This window comes from Priapulus caudatus, unplaced genomic scaffold (assembly GCF_000485595.1).
Source record: "Priapulus caudatus unplaced genomic scaffold, Priapulus_caudatus-5.0.1 Scaffold112, whole genome shotgun sequence".
NCBI classification, from domain to species: Eukaryota; Metazoa; Priapulida; class Priapulimorpha; order Priapulimorphida; family Priapulidae; genus Priapulus; species Priapulus caudatus.
The window spans coordinates 241,295-260,817 of NW_014577173.1; the positions used below are offsets into that span (position 1 = coordinate 241,295).

Consider the following 19,523-nt stretch of genomic DNA (forward strand, 5'->3'; position numbering starts at 1 on the left):
CGTGTACCCGCGTGTACGTGCGTGTACCCTCTCTGTGCGTGCCTGCCTGATAGGCCATTGTTTACAAAATTGCCTAGCTAAGTTTATTAGCCTCGTTTTCGTGCGATGACCCCAGGTCATGAATAATAATTAACCAGAGCATATAATAAACATGATTTGTTATGCTCTGCTATAACGTGTAGGGAAAAAAATTCGCGGGCGGGAAGGCAGCGATGTTTCCCTGTTTATTCTCCCGGCCGGGGAGGTATCCATGTGTCTGTCCAGTTCATGGAGAAAATATCTAGCACAAATCGTATGTCTGCCAGAGGCGAAACATCTCAAACGTCGACCTACTTTCGAGCCACGCCCACTTTTTGGCAAAAATGAAATGGCCATCTAAATTCATTCGATTTTGTTAAATTTTGGTATGTGAATGTGTAACTGTAAGGCTACCCGCAAAAACAGTTGTTAATCCTATGGAGAGATGACAACGTCCTATTATTACGTTTATTCATCTAACTGGTCAACATCTCTACAAATTGTGTTTTAGATTCTTGCGTAGTAATTTGACTGGAATATTTTATTGTTTTTATTTGCGCGATATTTGAAAACCAAAATGGCGATCATTTAGGCGTAGCGGCCATCTCTCGTCAAGATTTCAGACTTTCAGATCCTGAAACATTTATTTTCGCATCAAAACTTATGCATATTATATCGATTATCAAGATATGCTGCTGCTGACTGGACGCCCTAAGGCGAGCTGCTGCTGACTCGACGGCCTAAGGCGAGCTGCTGCTGAATCGATCGCGCGAACGTACACACTAGTGGCTACACACACACGAACACACACACGAACACACACACACGAGACCGATTACATTACCTCCTTGGCGGAGGTAATAAAGTGTGAAGTTTTTTTTATACTCGCAGGACATTAGACGTTAATTGCACGTATGATTCAACAATATTTATTACTATGATTTTTCGCGACATGTTCCCGCGACTCAACAATGTAATCCCACGTTTATAGCCTAGAATAGCAGCATTGAAAATTACGTACTGCGCTCTCGTTTACTCTCACGCATCGTTCACTCGCGCCGCTTCCAGCGTGTTCTTCGCTACATCTCCTCCCAGGTGGCTAGCCACTGACGTCACACTGACGTACACTGACATCACGCGATCAGTCGGTTTCATGGAAACATATATCCACCCTCCTCCCATTGTTCCAAGATGGTCGTCACGACCATCAGAGCGTATATAACGCCTATGGTATATTTAATGGTATCGTAATAAGGCCTATTTACACGATGCGTCCTAGACGTACGTCCAAAACGCACCGTGTATGACAATGCAAACGCAATGTCGGAAGAAATTAGAACATCCGTCCTGTGCATCCGATATCGTAAGGGTCATAAAATCGTGTCGTACCGCATAGTTTACACGGTGCGTTTTGGACGTATGCGTCTGACGTACGTCTAGGACGCATCGTGTAAATAGGCCTTATATACGCTCCGATGGTCGGGACGACCATCTTGGAACAATGGGAGGAGATGTAGCGAGGAACACGCTGGAAGCGACGCGAGTTTATAACATATAAACAGCGGCTACATCCGAGCCCGCCCGGGGTGGCGACGAACCTCGATCGCGACACCTAGGTGCGACAAGGAAGAAGAAGCGATGGTAGAGAAACACCTGCTTTGAAGTCGCACCGTGAAAAACTTGTTACTAAGTCGCGCGTTTATGATCCCAATTACTAACAGGCTTAAAAGCCGAGACCCAGGCCGAGCTCGGGAGAACCTGACTGTCCTTCCGACTAACTCTTGTTCCCCTCCCTCGTCTTAAACTTTCGATTGTACCGCTTGTATCTTGTTCGACCTCTATCATGTCTTAGAATAAACGCCCGTGTGGTACGATACGACCGTAGTTGTTGTCTTTCTCTTTTGGATTGCGTTATTTCCTTTCCTACACTTACGCCTAGCCTGAGACCGCCAGTAGACTCACGCCGCTCCCGAATACCTCCGTTACACGTGTGTGCGTGTGTGTGTGTGTGTGTGTGTGTGTGTGTGTGTGTGTGTGTGTGTGTGTGTGTGTGTGGTGGCGGTTGGTGATGCGTGCGACGTATACATCGAAATTAGTAGTTCATACATTTTCTAGCACGTGAGCCTCAGACCCGCCACACTTTAAATCGCATTCCGACACTTTTAGCCATAAGAACCGTCGATATCAAATTATTAAAAATAACTAAGAAATGATGCGCCCACTCTCACAAGTTTCACGTTCGTAATTAGCATGTAATTGTCTAGTAGATATCTCTCTGGCGCGGGCTACCAAGATGCGAGTCACCGCACGATAATGGTATTACAGTAACGAGAAAAACTAACAGTTTACAGCAAAATCACAAATCATTAGGGCCCGGTCAATGCACATATTATTCACTTTATACGTCGTTTATAGGAAACGTAAGACGCTTCTTCGAGGGGGGGTTCTGGCTTCCATTCATTTCTCAATGCTCTGTCCCGATTTATATCTCGTTCTTTTCTTCCTTTTCTCTAATCCATCTCTTTTTCTTAGCCACTCCTCGCTATACACAGCCTTACACTACCTCCTATTCCCCTTATGTTACCTCGTCCCGCTCCCTCTGTCTCTCCTCTCTCTCTCTCTCCGCCGCATCTGGCCTCTCTTCTCACTCTACTTCTCTCCAGCCCCTCCCTCCTCTCTTCTTCCCGCGCCTTCCGCTTGCACGCTGTCTTCTCCCTCTCCTTAACTTCTTCTTCTCCTCTCTCTCTCTCTCTCTCTCTCTCTCTCTCTCTCTCGCTGTCTCATTTTCCTCTACCCTCCTTTAACACCAGCTATTTATCACTTTTCCTTCTGTCACACTGTATCGCCATCGGCTTTCTAAGCTCCACTCCGCCTCTCGTTCTATCTCGATAATCACTTTCTCTTCGAGTAGAGAATTCATTGCTGAATTTACTACGCCGCGTTTCGTCCCATTAGTGCTTGTGCTCGTTCTTCTGGCCAATTAAGCCATTGTTGTCAATCAAGTGTTGAAATAAATCAGGCTGCGTAAGCATCTGCCGTATGTTTACTACCACAGGCACTTGGAGCGTTTCAATAAAAACATAATGCTAAATAAACACGAAATGTATTTACTACCAAGGTCTTAATGTTTCTCTATTAACCTCTTTCGCATATTATTGCCGATAATTTCCTGTAAATGCCGTTGAAATGCTCCTCTGCAACACTATTTCTTTTTATTGAAACGCTCAAAGTGCCTGTCTTTACTATCAAGTAACGAATGAGACGCAGCCCTGATAAATTGGAGAGTTGGGAAGAACCAGGGAGAACAGGGAGAGTTGGTCATAGCTGGAAGAACTGTAAAGAAGTGGGTCAGCTGGGAAAACCGAAAAGACCTGACAGAGCTAGGAGAACTTGAACGAACGGGGAAGAACTGTGTTATCTTGAAACGCTGGGGCGAAAGCGGAAAGAGTTCTGCAAATAACATAAATAAACGTTACGTAAAAAAGTAAAATAAATAAACAAATGCACCCCAACTGCAACCTTTATCTTTTTAAAGGCCTAATCGTTAAAACGTGAAATAATACGTTACCCTACTGCATGCAGTGGATGCGTAGAGATGTAATGTCACCAACATTACTACTGGCAAAACGATTCTTTCTAATGGTGTTGGTGATAATAGAAACATTTACGTCAAATCTACGCGGCCAGAATAGATAAACGTCACCGTGCTTGGGAGTGCGACAGCTACAAGTTACCTTCTCGCTTCTCACTAAGTGGCTACGTTCAGGTACTGGACAGGTACGGTCAGAGCCTGGTGGGCTAGGGAGTGCGACTGTTAAATTATAACTCACATAAGAGTTGCCTCGTGAGCCGTGATATGCGAGTGAAGAATACCCACTGGCGAGTCAGCGATGGATGGATTGATTCCCTCGATTCAATCGCAGGGGAAGCAGGCCGAGTGTTGGGCAAGCATTGGCACATTTCATCAAGCTGCTGCACGGATATAATCAACAAAACTGACGAGCAAGTCAAACTATCAATGTGGTAAAGATAAACAGCTTCTGGGTATGGCTTCACCGTGATTACCTTCTCCTAGCTCCTACCCTGGGCCTTGACACCTGCCGATGTGAAAGTTATTTACGCAGTACCTGGAGCAGTGTGTTAGCCAGAGACCCGTCTACCCGTCATTTTGGACGGCCTATTCTTGGATGAGACGGATGAAATTGGATAGAGACGGCATGAGGGCGGCCCAATTATACACCTTGTATAACTGACAACAGTGCTTATAAGAATATAAAATCATATCTAATTATCACTAAATCTCCTCCATTTTAAGGCAAGGCGCTTCGCTCAGATGGTGAGACTCCCTGATTTTTTTTCTTGGCTAACCCTCCTGTCACCTGGAGGCTGGTAATAGCTATAGTCACACCTGAGCTAGCCCGACGACACCGTATCATGATTCAGAAGAAATAAAACTACACACAACATAGCGCGCGTGTATTACATCCAATGATTGTATCGCGAGTTAGGGGATGGACAAGCATGTAATAGAACACACTGCAAAAGATCTCTAACGATGTGATGTAATGAGATGAGATGATAAGCAGTCGGTTTTTAAAATGTTTAACAATCTGTTAATCATGTTATTCTGGCTAGTATCTACAAATAGTTTCAGGAATTGATGGGAAATTTCCTATTGTCGGCTACTCCCGATATTACGCATAGCCCTGGATTTTGCGCTTGGAATGAAGATGGATGGGATCATGTCACGGCCATACACGCATGCTTTTTCTACCAGGAGCAATAAGTCATCTTCGTAGAACGATTGGAATTTCCAGCAATAAATTCGGACATGTCGCCTGGAGGTAGGAACTAATCGCACGTTGGTACCTGGGCATTCAGCAGTCGCATACGCAGTTGACATCAGTGGCGCAGTCAACGCACCCTAAAACCCAATGAAGCTTTGATAGGCATGCTTGCTCACTCGAAAATTCGAACCTCGGATGTGCGGAAAGTTCGATGTGAAAAAGAAGGGAGGGGTAGCAACCCCCAAAGGCATGCAAGCGCGCCAATGAACGTACCGCAGCACAGTGATTAAAGTAAACATAATCGCTCGCGGTAACAAGAACACGCTGTCCTAGTTAGAGCGCTCTAGCTCTGCCCTTCGCTCTGCCCTTCGCTTCGCTCTGCCACAGGCATCGCAGAGGATTTTCGCATTAGTCATATGTCAGCTGATGGAGCGACCAAGCTCTCGGTTTATGATCCATAGACGTAGATAGGATTGCGTTATAGCTATACATCTGTACGGCCAAGATTCGTGAGAGCACCGAGACCATGCAAACAGAGTAGACAGTGCCAGCAGGCACGTGTCGTGTACTAGTGGTGTACATAATGTATGAAGTCTAGACACTTTATTGCTGGCAATATTTAATAGCCTATATTGAGGTTATATATTATCGTGGGAGTGATGTTATAACGCATTTGAGTATGTTTGGTATATTGTTCTTATATGGCTATTACGTACGGTACGGTAATTAATCCATAACTAATCGTGCTGAGTTCAAATGTGCAAGAACCTAACCCAGACTATAGCGAAAGCACCAATCAGATGCATGAGCTTATAATACGGAAGTGTCGTTCAACACTCATTGAGAAAATGACCTACAAACTATGGCAGTCCAACTGCATTACTTACAAATATTTGGGAAACTGGAACAAATGGATGTTTACTATGAAAGGAATTTCATACGTGGAGGGTGTGCACGGCAGGCGTGGGTAGGGTGGTGTCATCAGGGGCAGATCCAGAGCGTTTGGGTGGCCAGTTTCCATAGTTCTAGTCACAGCTAGAGAGGTCCGGGGGCATGCCCCCCCCCCCGGGAATTTAAAAAAAAGGCTATATTTGGTGCATTTTGGCGAATTTTGAGGGTCAATTCTGAAGATACCCAGCCTGTGACCGGTTTCTGGAAACCGGTGCAAACCGGCCTAAATCCGCGCCTGGTCATAGCAACGATGAATACTCTCACATGCCATGGCAACCTTTAGAAGGTCACAAGATCTGCTGCGCCCAACGTAAACTAACACGAAAACCACAGACCTATATTAGAGCAGGAGCCCAGGGGGGTCAGCCTAGCTGGAAAGGAATCAGCATGGAATCAGGAGTAGATAATAGGGAATATTATCTATATCCCCTATATCTCCCTAATATTCCCTATTATCTACTCCTGATGGAATGCAGCTGTAGTTTGCATTCATGTGGTTTTTTCGCAGTTGGTTTTTCAAGACCCATTGACCCACTTCTCTTTAGGAGAGTTTCTGCCATGTGGACAATTCTATGGAAGCGCATATATGCAGCTTTCTTTCTCAAACTCGCAGAAAACAGTGGCTGGCTTGGCCTGCTGAAACAAATAAGGCCAAAACAAAATATAGGTGTAGTTACGGTTTCCCGACCAACCCTATTTATTCCCAGCTACCCTAAACATTTTATTCAGTTTAAAAAATTTTAAATTCAATTTGTGTAATTTCAGTTCCTGCTTCAAAAGGCACAACGCACATACTTCGAACATGGTTCGTAAATAAAATATTTCAAGGAAATAAAATGTTTTCCCTACCTACCTACCCTTTTTCGGCATGGAACGGTAACCAGACATATATTTTGTTTTGGCCTAAGTTGGCATATATGTCAGAAACTCTCCTAAAGAGAAGTGGGTCAATGGGTCATGAAAAACCAACTGCGAAGGAACCACATGACTGCAAACTACATCTGCAGTAATACCAATACCCAGCGTTTAGGAAAGCTTTATTTAGGGAGCTAATGCTTTCCACGGGAAGACCCGTCGCTATGACCTCTATGAAGGTCGGACTGTGTAACAGCAAACTACCCAGAGACAGGGGCGTAGCTACGGGGGAGCTACGTGCCCCCCCCACAAATTTTCTGTTCCCCCCCAGGTGCCCCCCCCCCACTGAAAATTCATGGTTGATAAAACAAATTGAATTAAAAACAATGCCGTTAGAACAGTATAATACAAAGAAAAGTTATATATTGTGCCCCCCACGAAAATGTAAGGCCCCCCCAGTGCCCCCCTGCTGAAAAAATCCTAGCTACGCCACTACCCAGAGACAACACGATTAAGAAAAGCGAGTTCTTTCCTATCTTTGATGTCGGGAAAGTAATTAGTTACTTTCATTTTTTTCTGGAAGCAGAGCTGATTATCCTGGAAGAGTGCAAATATGGTAATTTCGACCACTGGTATGGAAGCTCTAACCACGTCTCCGACATTGCAAGATTAAGAATGCACTCGTCTCATTATCTCATAGCAGATTGTCCAACCAGACTCCCTAATGCTTCATTCGCTATCATTCGCTTCATTGTCTGTAAGTTTAACCTACCAACGACAATGACACGAAAGCTTCCCTACGTACAGCGTTCAACCTACACACTGAGAGAGATGCACTGCAAAGAGGGTAGGACGATTATTGTCACATAAAAATGTGTGCAGAATTGTCTTTAGAATTACAGAGCACGTGAGATTAAAATATCATAATGAAACTTCTTAAATAAACTTCAATCCATCATGATTAGTGGGTTCCAGTGTACTGCATATATTCACCCAGCCACTCCAATCCATGCCAGCTGAGAAAGATTTTACATTAAAAAAAAATTTATTTTCAATAGCAGCTAATGAGAATTTCGTTTGCCTGCCTAGTTACCCTTCACCGCAAAAACTGACGAGTCTGGTTAGAGTAAACAAATGATTTCTAAGAAGTGATCTAGGAACTCACCGTAGTTCCAACGACGGTGATCAGAGGAAGAAGTAAAAGTGGTGTTAACACGAGAATCAGCCCACGGCGATTCTTCCAGATCCAGTGAAACACGGCCAGGCATCGTGTATCCTTACATTCTGCCATTCTCGTGGCAAAAGCAATTACCTGAAGTGCATGAGATGTGAAGTATTTGATTAGACATCAACGACGACTAGCAACACAAAACGAAATTCCGACATAGCACAGTCTATAGCCAGTATCTTATGGGAAAATGTTGAGAATACAGCTTACAAGTCTATTTACACTGAAATAATTAATTAATTAAGCTAACTAAATATTAAGTAAACATAATTGCGATATATACAGTGAGCTGATGAGGTACGTGTGCTGAAGAATTGCTCACTCGCAATACAAACCCAAGACCTGAAGACATTTACATCATTAACGAGCGGCAGCAATCACTGCAACGGGATATAAGGTTACACGTACTGTTACAGTATAGATTACTTTGCCATCACATCGCACAGTGTCTATAATTTAGCCTGCAGCAGGAGAAAGTTAACAGTCAATCCGATCATGTTTCAAATCATTACATTACAGTATAGTCTAAGAAGCCGTATACAGCACCCACCACATGCCATGTGTTTGGCTAAGGCGGTATTAGGCTTCGCTCATATGTGCATCACTGGGAACTTGACAATTGTTAAACTCTTCCCACTATCTCATGACTGTCATGACCACCACAGGCACTTGGAACGTCTCAATAAAATAAAAATAAAGGTAAATAAACACGAAATGTATTTACTACCAAAGTCTTAATGTTTCTCTATTCTATTTCGCCTATAATTACCTGTAAATGTCGGTCAAATGCTCATCTGCAACACACAAGTACACCGCACGCTAGCTGCTGCACACTGACAAATGAAGTTATAAACACATAAATATATTTATGTGTCAGTGACTCAGTGTGCAGCAGCTAGCGTGCGGCGGCCAGCGTGTGACAGTGTGTTGCAGATGAGCATTTGGACGGCATTTACAGAAAATTGTTGGCAATAATAGGTGAAAGAGAGTAGAGAAACATTAAGACTTTGGTAGTAAATAGATTTCGTATTTATTTAGCATTATATTTTATTGAAACGCTCCAAGTGCCTGTGATGACCACTGTCCCAAGCACGCTGCCAAGCCTAGCCAGTAGCCACACAACAATAATGAACACATTGGACCTAACACAATTTACAAGCTATAATGATGACGAGACGAGAGATATAGCTCAATTAGCAGCTGCACTGATGAAGACGTTGGTCCATTAAACCCAGCTCCAATACCAGCTACAATAGTGAAGAAATTGGAGCTATAGTTTCACTACCAGCTACAGCACTGGTGAAGGCAATGGACCTATATAGCCACGTTGCTGAAGACACATCACATGATAGCTAGAACTAGCAGGTGAACTGAATTTATCATTGCTGAAAAACCAGAAAGCCAACTGGCTTCACTTCAAGCTTACTCAGTGATGTTTTAGGGCATGCAAACCATTTTAGTTCAGGCAATCAGTACCACAGTTCAAGGTTTATCCTTAAAGCCACAGTAAATTCAGCCTCTCTGATTTTGGGGTAATATGCTAGATAAAGATAATACTCTCAGAAACTGGGGTGGTTCTGATCAAACCAGTCAGAGGTGAGGAGCGAAGATGGTTATATATAACATCTCAGATATATATCAAAGAACCCACAACTGGCATACACTTAAAACTGATATAACTCAATATTCATGAATTTTTCGCTTTTATATCTCATAATTAACTTATTATCCTATAAGAGCCCATCATTAGAAACATGCCGTTCCTAATCCGAGCATGATTGATGTAGTGTCATTTCCAGGATTACATACATTTATTCTATTGTTTCGATTCGATTACATTTAATCAAACTGTACATATTTCTGTTCATTCATAGACTGAATAGAGGAGATACTAAGCTGATTTCCCATTTTTAAACTTTTATTTTGGGATATAAAAATGACTGCTGTTGCGATTGTGCCTCCCGTATATAAGCTTGGTGCTACATGCTAGTTTAGGTTGAATCTTTATTAACTCGCTATACCTTCTGTTTATAGACACCTTCTCAGAATCAATCTGTGCTGTTACATACATATACAGAACCTTACACCAACATAACAAAGATGTGGAAAATAACGCATATTTCCATGTATATGCACTCCTTACACGTTCTCAATCACAGGAATGCATTTTTGTTATCAGGGAAATCTATATTAGGAAGCACCTATTCCGAACAAACACCTATTATATATATAAATATTATTTATATATATATAAAGAATACTTTTGGCATTTTCTTTTCAAGAGTGACATTTACACAGTGAAACGACCTCTACGCAATGGCCAAAGGTCAGGGGTTTACCTTGATAACATATGAGTGGTTGATTGTGAATGGAGCAATCTATGAATAGCCATTATACACCGGATTCACCATACTTCATTACTTCATTACTTGCACGCATAGATAAGCTGCACTTCCACAAATACTTACACGTTTCCCAGCTTGCATCTTTGTGAGATAGCTATAATGACATTCTGCATTTTACAGCCAAAAATGAGAATTACCACAAAAATTCTTTTGTCAATATGGAATTGATGAAGTAGTACATGATGTGATATTCTCCAGTGTTCCCCTTGGCCAAAAAGGTATAAGGTGGTAAATTTTTTTGTTGTGTTTTCACGTTTCGAGGTCCTAGCAAAGCGAGCACCGCAGGTGATCGCCCAAAAATGATGCAATACGGTGCATTCTAAGCACTGTTCTATGGAAGAACATTGATTTTCGTCAGCGAGGCAGTGTTTTGGAAAAATTTCTGTGTGGCGGCTGAGACTTATAGCGAGGTGGCCCGCCTCGCTCGTGTCAACGCAGGGGAAACACTATTCTCTATGACCATCTGCACGCAACATCAATACAATGCCATCAAAAACCATGCATGTAGCTTTTATATTTATGCTGTTAGACACAATTTACATCACTATATTATAATGTACGAATGTGACAACAGATTTTTTGGACGTTCACTGTACAGCAGCTCAATATACTGACAGAAAGATTTTCTTTCAAAATATCAAAAACCCAAAAGGATTTGTAAAGAGCCATATATCAAAGTTAGCTATGAGAAGATTCTGAAGCTTAATCGATGGCTGTCCCAGCCTTATACAAAAAACAACATCTTTCACTCTAGTGAACAGAGCAACCAGTTTTAGAGGAAAATCTTTTTTGTGTAGCTATTCCATGGGTAAGTTGTGGAGACTGAGGTTAAAGTTCTCAAATGGTTAAAAGAACCATCGGTGAGTGAAATTTGAAAGTATATAGATGCCATCCAACATTATTGAAATGACATATCTCTGCTCACTCCCCCATATATACAGTTAACCTAAAAGTAAAAGTACATGTTTTACTGGATGCTGGAACTCAATAACCAACGCATTTTTGACGAATATATATATATATATATATATATATAAGGTTACAACCACCTTAATTAGGTCAGGAGGTCCCTGCATGATATTCTGTGGATGCATACATCAAAGGTAAAGGCAAACGATTGCATTAACGGGTGCCACTTCATTAGGAACGACTCTTAGTAATCAAATACGTACATTGCAAATGACAGCTTGAATGATAGAGTGTACAGCCTAGATCATTCGTACTTGATAAACAGAGAAGGGGTGGGGGCATCGCCAGATTACCCTATATTATACACTAAGCTAATGTACAGAGCATTGGAGAGGGGAGAGACCTTCATCAGATTGTGTCGCTATCGGGAGATATAATATTATAGCTTCCTCGGCTGCCCTAGCTAGCCTCAGGTTGCCTTTAGGCAATCCATGGTTCAGCTTCCCATACCAAGGTACGTCACCTTGTCATACAAACAAGTACATCTAGCAATGGTTGTAATAACTTAAACATGTAAAAGTGACAGTATAATATGTTGATATGACAGCATGGTTACTTGCATTATATGGTGGAAGAAGAAGAAACAAAAAAACATCGTGATAATGTCGCACTGTGCAAGGGTTTTGAATGTGTTTTCATTTTTAGATCAGATTTTTTATTCCTGCAAATTGCCAAAAAGACTCCTACTGATTATTTTCACACCATAAAATCTATACAAAGGGATAAGTACGTTTATGAAACTGACTTTAGGATCAAGTAAGCCCACATACATATGCTATGTGCACATTTTGAGTATGGAGAGGACTTGATTCTGAAGCAGTAGATTTATGAGACAATGCCTCAGAGCTTCTCTCTGCTAAGTAGGCAAACAGTAATAAGAGACAACATCTATGCTGAGCGAACTAGCAACCCTATCCTGTCTGATCCAGTCAAGCCCATGTTTGCTCATATCCACACAAATTGGATATTGACCACATATACTAAGACTTCACTGCACATTCAACACAAGAATAATGATTGTCCCCACAATTTAATCTGATATACGAATTCCATGGAACGGTAAAAGCGTAATATAATAGTAACATTTAGCCCACTATACACATTGCACCACCTCATTTGTTAATGACCAACCATTTTTCATGTGGCATATATATGCATGTTAACTTTTTATAAAAAGTTAAAATGCACATATGCCACATGAAAAATGCTAGTACTCGTTTATTAAACATTTAAAATTCACAATACAACTTACGGTATTGATTAGAAACTAAACAAACTCATAGATCGCCCAAAGATATGCTTGCACCTAGCTCCAAGAAACGGTCTTTGCTAGGGTTAGAATACCTAGTATATATAGACCTGTGTATATTGACCTATGTATAAGACCTGTGTATATTGACGTTAGTCACACAGCCTGGTCGGGCTAGCTAGCACAAGGCCTATGAGAAACAGTACATGGTTATATTTTAATAATCATTTATTAATATAATCATAATATTTTAATAATCATGCAGCTATTGGTATTGATTCTAATTAAGTGTACCCATGCAGACCATTACAGAAGACATAGCCCGCCAGCATTGCATTACATCTCTGAACTTATGGCATATCCGTTGCATGGCTGATTCCTAGGGCTTCATTTCTAAATCTCGACTGTTTACGTTCCACGATACGGCCATCCGTGTGCTTAGGGCTTATGTGCTCTTCTTCGTATAATGTATCTGCATGTTCAGCATTGGCAGCAGAGTAAGCTAGTGGCATATCTTGCCTATTGAGTTATATATACGTCTAGTAATATCAATCGCGTAGAAATCTAGCTATGGCTTAGTATATATGTCGCCTGATAATACATATCAATTATCATATGAGTAGTAGTAGTCAGGCCCGTAGCCAGGGGGCATTTGCACAACCCCCCCCCCCAAGCAAAAAAAAAATATTGCAAGAATTTCACCTCAGGTATGCACCAGATTGTTCCATTTTAGTGTAATAATTGCAAAATCTCCATCGTGCGGGAACCCCCCCCCCCCCTCGGTCGCTGTGCTCCGTCGCTCGGTCGCTTCGCGCCCTCACAAATTGCCAACATTTATATAAAAACGAACCCCCACAATATAAAGCTGGCTACGGGCCTGGTAGTAGTAGTAGTAGTAGTAGTAGTAGTAGTAGTAGTAGTAGTAGTACCTAGTAGTAGTGCCAGCTATATTGTACTGTACGTACACAGGCACTTGGAACGTCTAAAAAAAAAAGTCAATAAACACGAAATGTATTTACTACCAAAGTCTTAATGTTTCTCTACTCTATTTCACCTATTATTACCGATAATTAGTAATTACCCGTAAATGTCGGTCAAATGCTCATCTGCAACATACACCGCACGCCCGCCCTGTGCACAAACAACATGAATAAGAGAGTAACTTATTATATCGGCAATAATTGGCGAAATATAGTAGAGAAACATTAAGACTTTGGTAGTAAATACATTTCGTGTTTATTGACCTTTTTTATTGAGACGTTCCAAGTGCCTGTGCCTGTGGTACTGTAGCCTACATGTACGCCGCAAACTAGGACGCCGCCGCCCTATACGCCGCCCCAATATAACCATTGTCATGTGTATATTTTACAGATATACAGATTCGATATTCGCCTATCTGAACATGTTTTATGTTTACGTTTACATCGATAGCGCTACATATAAGTCTAAACTCTTCCGATAGTGCAAAATCGGTATACGTACCTACGCTCTAACGCGTGTAGGTAGGTCGGTCAGCTGTGATAACGTACGTGTATGGGCTCACTGCACGCATCGATGGTGGAACATCGCACGAATGGTGAATGATGCGCGGTTTGCCCGCGCTGCTGCTGCGCCATGAAAGAAATCGTTAACGCACACACCCGCCACCAGCTCGTGCGCTGATTGGTCTAGACAGCCACGCCTTCGTCGTCGATGTTTGACATTGAAAACGGGGGTTGGCATTCAGCCAAAATTCAGCAATGGCAATGGCAATAGTATAGTGACAATAGTATAATAACAATGCAATTACAATTACAATGCAATGGCTGCATAGTACTGCAATGCACTGCAATGGAATAGTAATGCAATAGCAAAAAACAATAGCAATGGGTGTGTGGATAATAACGTTATCGCACTGCGAATAGCACCGTGAGGAAGGACATTGCAAGGGCAAGCACGCCACACTATGGTATATGTGCCACTGCGAAGTCAAAAATTGGGGGGGGGGGCTCTGGAACTAACTCATACCTGAAAATGGGGGTTTCTGGAACTAATGTTTGTTGAATGTGGGATGCTCTGGAACTGGCTATGTTCGAAAATGGGGGTCTCCGGAACTAGGATTTCGTTGAAATGCAATGCTATGGAACTGGACACGTTTAAAAGAGGGGGTCTCCAGAACTGTGGGGAAACCCCGGGGGCACTCCCTTGGCCTACAAAATAGGGTAGGTATGTGCCACTTGAGAGATCGAATTGTGGGCTCTGGTAATAACTCAGCACATCAAAATTGGGGGGTCTCCGGAACGTGCGGACAAAAAGTAGAACATATGCGCAGGGACGGGAAATATGTGAGAAGGGGGTCTCCGGAACGGAAAATATGTGAAAAGGGGGGTCTCCAGAACGGAATGTGAGAAGGGGGTGAAAAGAGGGGTCTCCGGAACAAAAATTTTGAGGTGAAAAGTGGGGTCTCTCCCGCGGCACATACCTACCATACAATATATAGGGAGTGCCCTCCGGGATTGCGTCATTTGAGTGTTTTTCTATTAATTTTTTGGAACAAACGACGGTCAGATTTTGTACATAATTAAGCGTACGTAGGTTGTATATTGTAACCAAGTACCTGGTATCGGTCTGCAAACCATTCGCTCAGTTTTTGTTTGGCAACATATGTATATATATATATATATATATATATATGCGTATGTATGTATATATATAAACATAATATATACATGCATGCGCCAGTAATGATCGACTCATAATATCCTACAACATCAGATGCCGCCAGGCACACCAACCCTCCCTTATCCTTTCCTCCACCTGTCGTGTGGTCAGCTACAGCGGTATGTAGGCCTACGTAGGCCCTATATGACGGTTTACTCTCGCAAGGTCTATATTAACATTCTTACGGGTACACTTCATCCGCGCAGAATTCAATATCCTGTGTTAATTGCGCCCATCTTATACTTTTCTCGAAGGCATAGCACTCTGCAGAACGCCTGCGGTTAGCCAATTTAGTAGGGTAATTACTACTCTGAACACAGCAGTGTACATCCCATTGGGCGACATCTATAGGCCGCTAACCTTTGAAGGCATGCCCCGTATATTAATAATTCGTTATGCACCTGACGTGGCTCTACGATGTGCCTGTCAGCCGTGTGGAACGCCTAGCAAGAGTTTCTCGCCGATATATGCGCCAGTAAAATCTGCCCTCGGTGTCCTATTGTTTAAAAGTGAATCACGCGGATCCACTTTTGAACAATCGGGCTCTGCGGCTGGCGAATAAGTTATTAGTCTTCTATCGACTTCTTCGACTTCGTCTTCTATCGACTTCTTACCACTCTTCTATCGACCAGTGGTTGCCAGGCTTCCGTCTGACGACGTGTGCGCCCCCTGTTGGCGCGATCTCAGTTCCTTTACTTATATATGTATGCATCGGGCACTGGCCGACTGAAGTATTGTATTGGGTACGCACACGCATAAGCATTATTGCATAATTAATATTAGGACATGTTAAAGCTCTGGCCCAAATAATCCCTTTGCATTTTTCTTTATTGATTTTATTGTTGTTTTATTAAGTTTGAGTTGCGATTGCAGAAGGGTGGGTTCGGTGGCGGACCCGATAGGAACCGGTATATAGGTTTATATAGTATCGCCACCTAGTGTCAAATGGAGTAGAACTTACGCAAATACTACTCATTTCCTTTTTGACTGCAAATCAAAACCAAACTCCCGATGAATCGGTAGAAAATATTCGTGTTAGTTCGTGTTATTCATGTTAATGTTACGTCTTCGCTTAGAAATTCGATGCATAAGAATCAGTATAACTACATGCCAAAATTCCAGGTTACATCCTTCACAGTTCAAGCACGAATGCGTATGGTTGTCGGGTGCACGTAACTTTAGTTTTGTTTCTGTTAATAGTTATGAGAGATTTTCTTTCGCGGCAAATTAAGTACCATATCAGGAATTCAATTGGATAGAAGCACTAATATAGCGTCCACGTGTGCACATAGCGATAGTTGGTACAAACATTATATAATCGCACATGCAAACTACATCCGGTTATATTCATTTAAACTCACAGTCTATGACGCCGTGTATTTGTAACCAGTAACAACCGCTGATATATGATTATATACGATTATAGAGGTTGAGTACCATTCTCTCTAATAAATAATAAGCATAATTAATTAAGTAATTAGTACAAAAGCAGGTAATTATGCATGGGCGCCTATGATTGCGTAAACGGAGCAACAAAATCATCGGAGTGTAGCGCGTAGATAGGAGAACGTCGTGATGGCTTATACGCATTGTCGAATTCACCAGTAGTAATTATAAAAAGCGAGAGGAAAAGCTGTGGTGCAGAATATCTAGTGTAGGCAGTTAGAACGAGTCAGAATCTAGTGTAAATATACTGTATAGGTAGCCTTGTGTGTACCCGTAGGCAAGATACACAAGTAGGCTTAATAAGTGTATGCGGGTAATGCTCATAGTTTAGAATGCTTAACGAATTAATTGCTGAATAATTCAGAATTAAGGAATAAAACTAGGATTAAATGAACAGTGAATGACGATAACAACTACTGCGGTGTGTGAGTATAAACCATGAAGAATAACGATGAGTAGCACTATAACTGCTAGCTATAACTAGGTAACACTCTATATGATCAGCGTATATACTAGCATTTCATATCGTATTCCTATGCGTAGAATACTTCAAAACACGTTTATTTTGTTTATGTAAAAATAATTAGCACGCTTTATTTAGCAAACAACCACAAAATCTGCAAAATCCACACACGTAAAATACATGTTGAAACGAAGAGAGCTCTTGGGAAAGTAGATGAAAATCGGTATGTCACGTAAAACGCACGAGTTCGGTGATAAAGCCAACTATATTCGTCACCAGATGGCACCACGCAAGGCGATTTATAGACCTTGCATTGCGTGATGTAGCTACGGCCCTACACACACAATAGAAATGCTATATTTCAAATTCTTGTTGTTTCGTAGTGAATCCACGAGTAACATCAAATTTTTGGTTAGGTGAGAATTGAAACACGATGATTATGAGCTTACTTAACATATCGGGAGTAAATTAGTGCATAGATTTTGCGTATACGTTATTACCTCTCTCGTAATAGCATAAATATCATTCACATATTCTCGTGGCCTCCTATAAAGTTCGAATCACGCTGACAAGCGTGTAACAATGAACGCAATATTATACAATTATTGACCTATTTTCAGGTGAATACGAGGATTTATTAACCCGAGACGGTGATATTTCCCGAGGCCGGAGGCCGAGAGAAATATCACCTTCGAGGGTTAATAAATCCTCGTATTCACCTGAAAATAGGTCAATAACTGTTTTATTATATGACATTCACCTATTTATTTAGACCTATAAGACCTATAACTGGACCTGGTTTCGGTGGAACATCGCAATATATTTAGACCTATAAGAGGGGTTTTGACCAATCAGCGTGTGGGAAAAATGACAGTCATATAATAACAACGCATATTATCAAAAATATATCACTACTAAGTACTTTTTTAAGATGATACAGTAGTGATATATTTTGGTCATATCTAAATCCACTCTAATCCCTTGGTGTAGCCTTTTAACTGAAAATGGACGAATGACTCCGACTAAGGTAACTTGTATAGTTTTAAAACACTTATATAGGGGTCCCACCTATTTACATCGATGTGTAATATTAAGTTTAGACCTTTTCACTTAGATTTGCAACTAACACGTTATAATATGCCGTCTACGCGGTAACAGCGTTCATATTACTCGACACACGTGTGCAATGTACAAGTACATTTATGATATATAAATCTAAAGAAACATACATAACACTTATTTCGTGCAATAGATCGTGATTTCACGTGCTCTGAGCAGTCATGTCGCTGTATAGCTATATTAAAACTGTCAGAGTCGTTATTGCACGTATGACCTTCTGTGAAATTCCAACACACACACACACACACACACACACACACACACACACATGTCAGTGTCCCGAATTGACACGCAGAACAACCAAAAGCCCGCGTGGTATTACGAGCTGTTGACAGAATAAATCCTATTGGTCCGTGTTCGTTACCACGGACCAATAGCGTTATGCCAGACATGACGCTGATTTTTCTTACTCAGCGAACAATTAAACTAGCTGTTAGGTTATTAATTTTGTTGGCCCTCCCCTGTTCTTCAAACTCTGTTAGATTTCATATTTCACTATAAACGAAATTATATTATATTATATTATCTTTTATGTGTTATCTTTTATATTATTTTTTAGGCTCGGTTTTGAAGTTCCGTGCGTGTGTGTGCCCGCGCTCGTTCTTGCGTGCGTGTGCGCATGCGTGCATGCTCACGTTCGTGCGTGCTTGCTTGCATTCGTGCGCGTATGTATGTGTGCATGCATGCATGTGTGTGTGTGTGTGTGTGTGTGTGTGTGTGTGTGTAGCGCGTGCGTGTGCGTGTGCGTGTGCGTGTGCGTGTGCGTGTGCGTGTGCGTGTGCGTGTGCGTGTGCGTGTGCGTGCGTGCGGGCCTGCGTGTATGTGTGTTCCTCTTTGGCATTACTAGCATTGGTAAATAACGTTAAATATTTCATATTTATATAAACTGGGAGATGACCGCTTACACGAGGCAGCTCACAGAGCAGCCCGTGATATACACCCCGCTGCTATCGCCCCTCGTGCTGTTCTTATATATCGACAATCCCACGGTCTTGCTTAAAATAATCACTGGGTACTCGCCATCTGTTAGCTTGATTACGGACTAACCCGCCAGCAGAGCCCAGCATTTCTCTAGCATAAATGAATAGGCGTAAACGAAGGGATCACAATGTTCCTACGAAATGTTTTAACTCGTCCGGTAAACACAATGAGTAATGTTCGAGAGATGATATGAACATATAATCTGTTTAATGTGATGCAACGTTTCACGCCGTCACACGATATAGTAAGCACGTCTTATACCCGTGTGTACTGCCACGTTAGAACGCCCAGAATGTCTAGGTGTCTCGATTTTTAAAGCCTCTCGTTCACGAATGTTGTACAAATAATACGT

The 19,523-nt window shown here is 41.8% G+C and overlaps 1 protein-coding gene across 5 annotated transcripts in view; it reads right to left on the minus strand.

Moving 5' to 3' along the window:
• Positions 1 to 14,041, minus strand: part of LOC106805401 (solute carrier family 13 member 5-like) — a 42,921-nt gene extending 28,880 nt beyond the window's left edge. For 4 of the 5 annotated variants that reach the window (XM_014806973.1, XM_014806975.1, XM_014806974.1 and 1 more), the window contains exons 1-2: positions 13,945 to 14,041; positions 7,777 to 7,923 (exon numbers count right to left, since the gene is read on the minus strand). In XM_014806973.1, coding sequence (XP_014662459.1) covers positions 7,777 to 7,879 — 103 coding nt within the window. In that variant the 5' untranslated portion in view covers positions 7,880 to 7,923; positions 13,945 to 14,041. The remainder of the gene's footprint in view (positions 1 to 7,776; positions 7,924 to 13,944) is intronic. The other variant, XM_014806972.1, reaches the window with a different exon arrangement.
• Between the last annotated feature and the right edge of the window lie 5,482 nt (positions 14,042 to 19,523).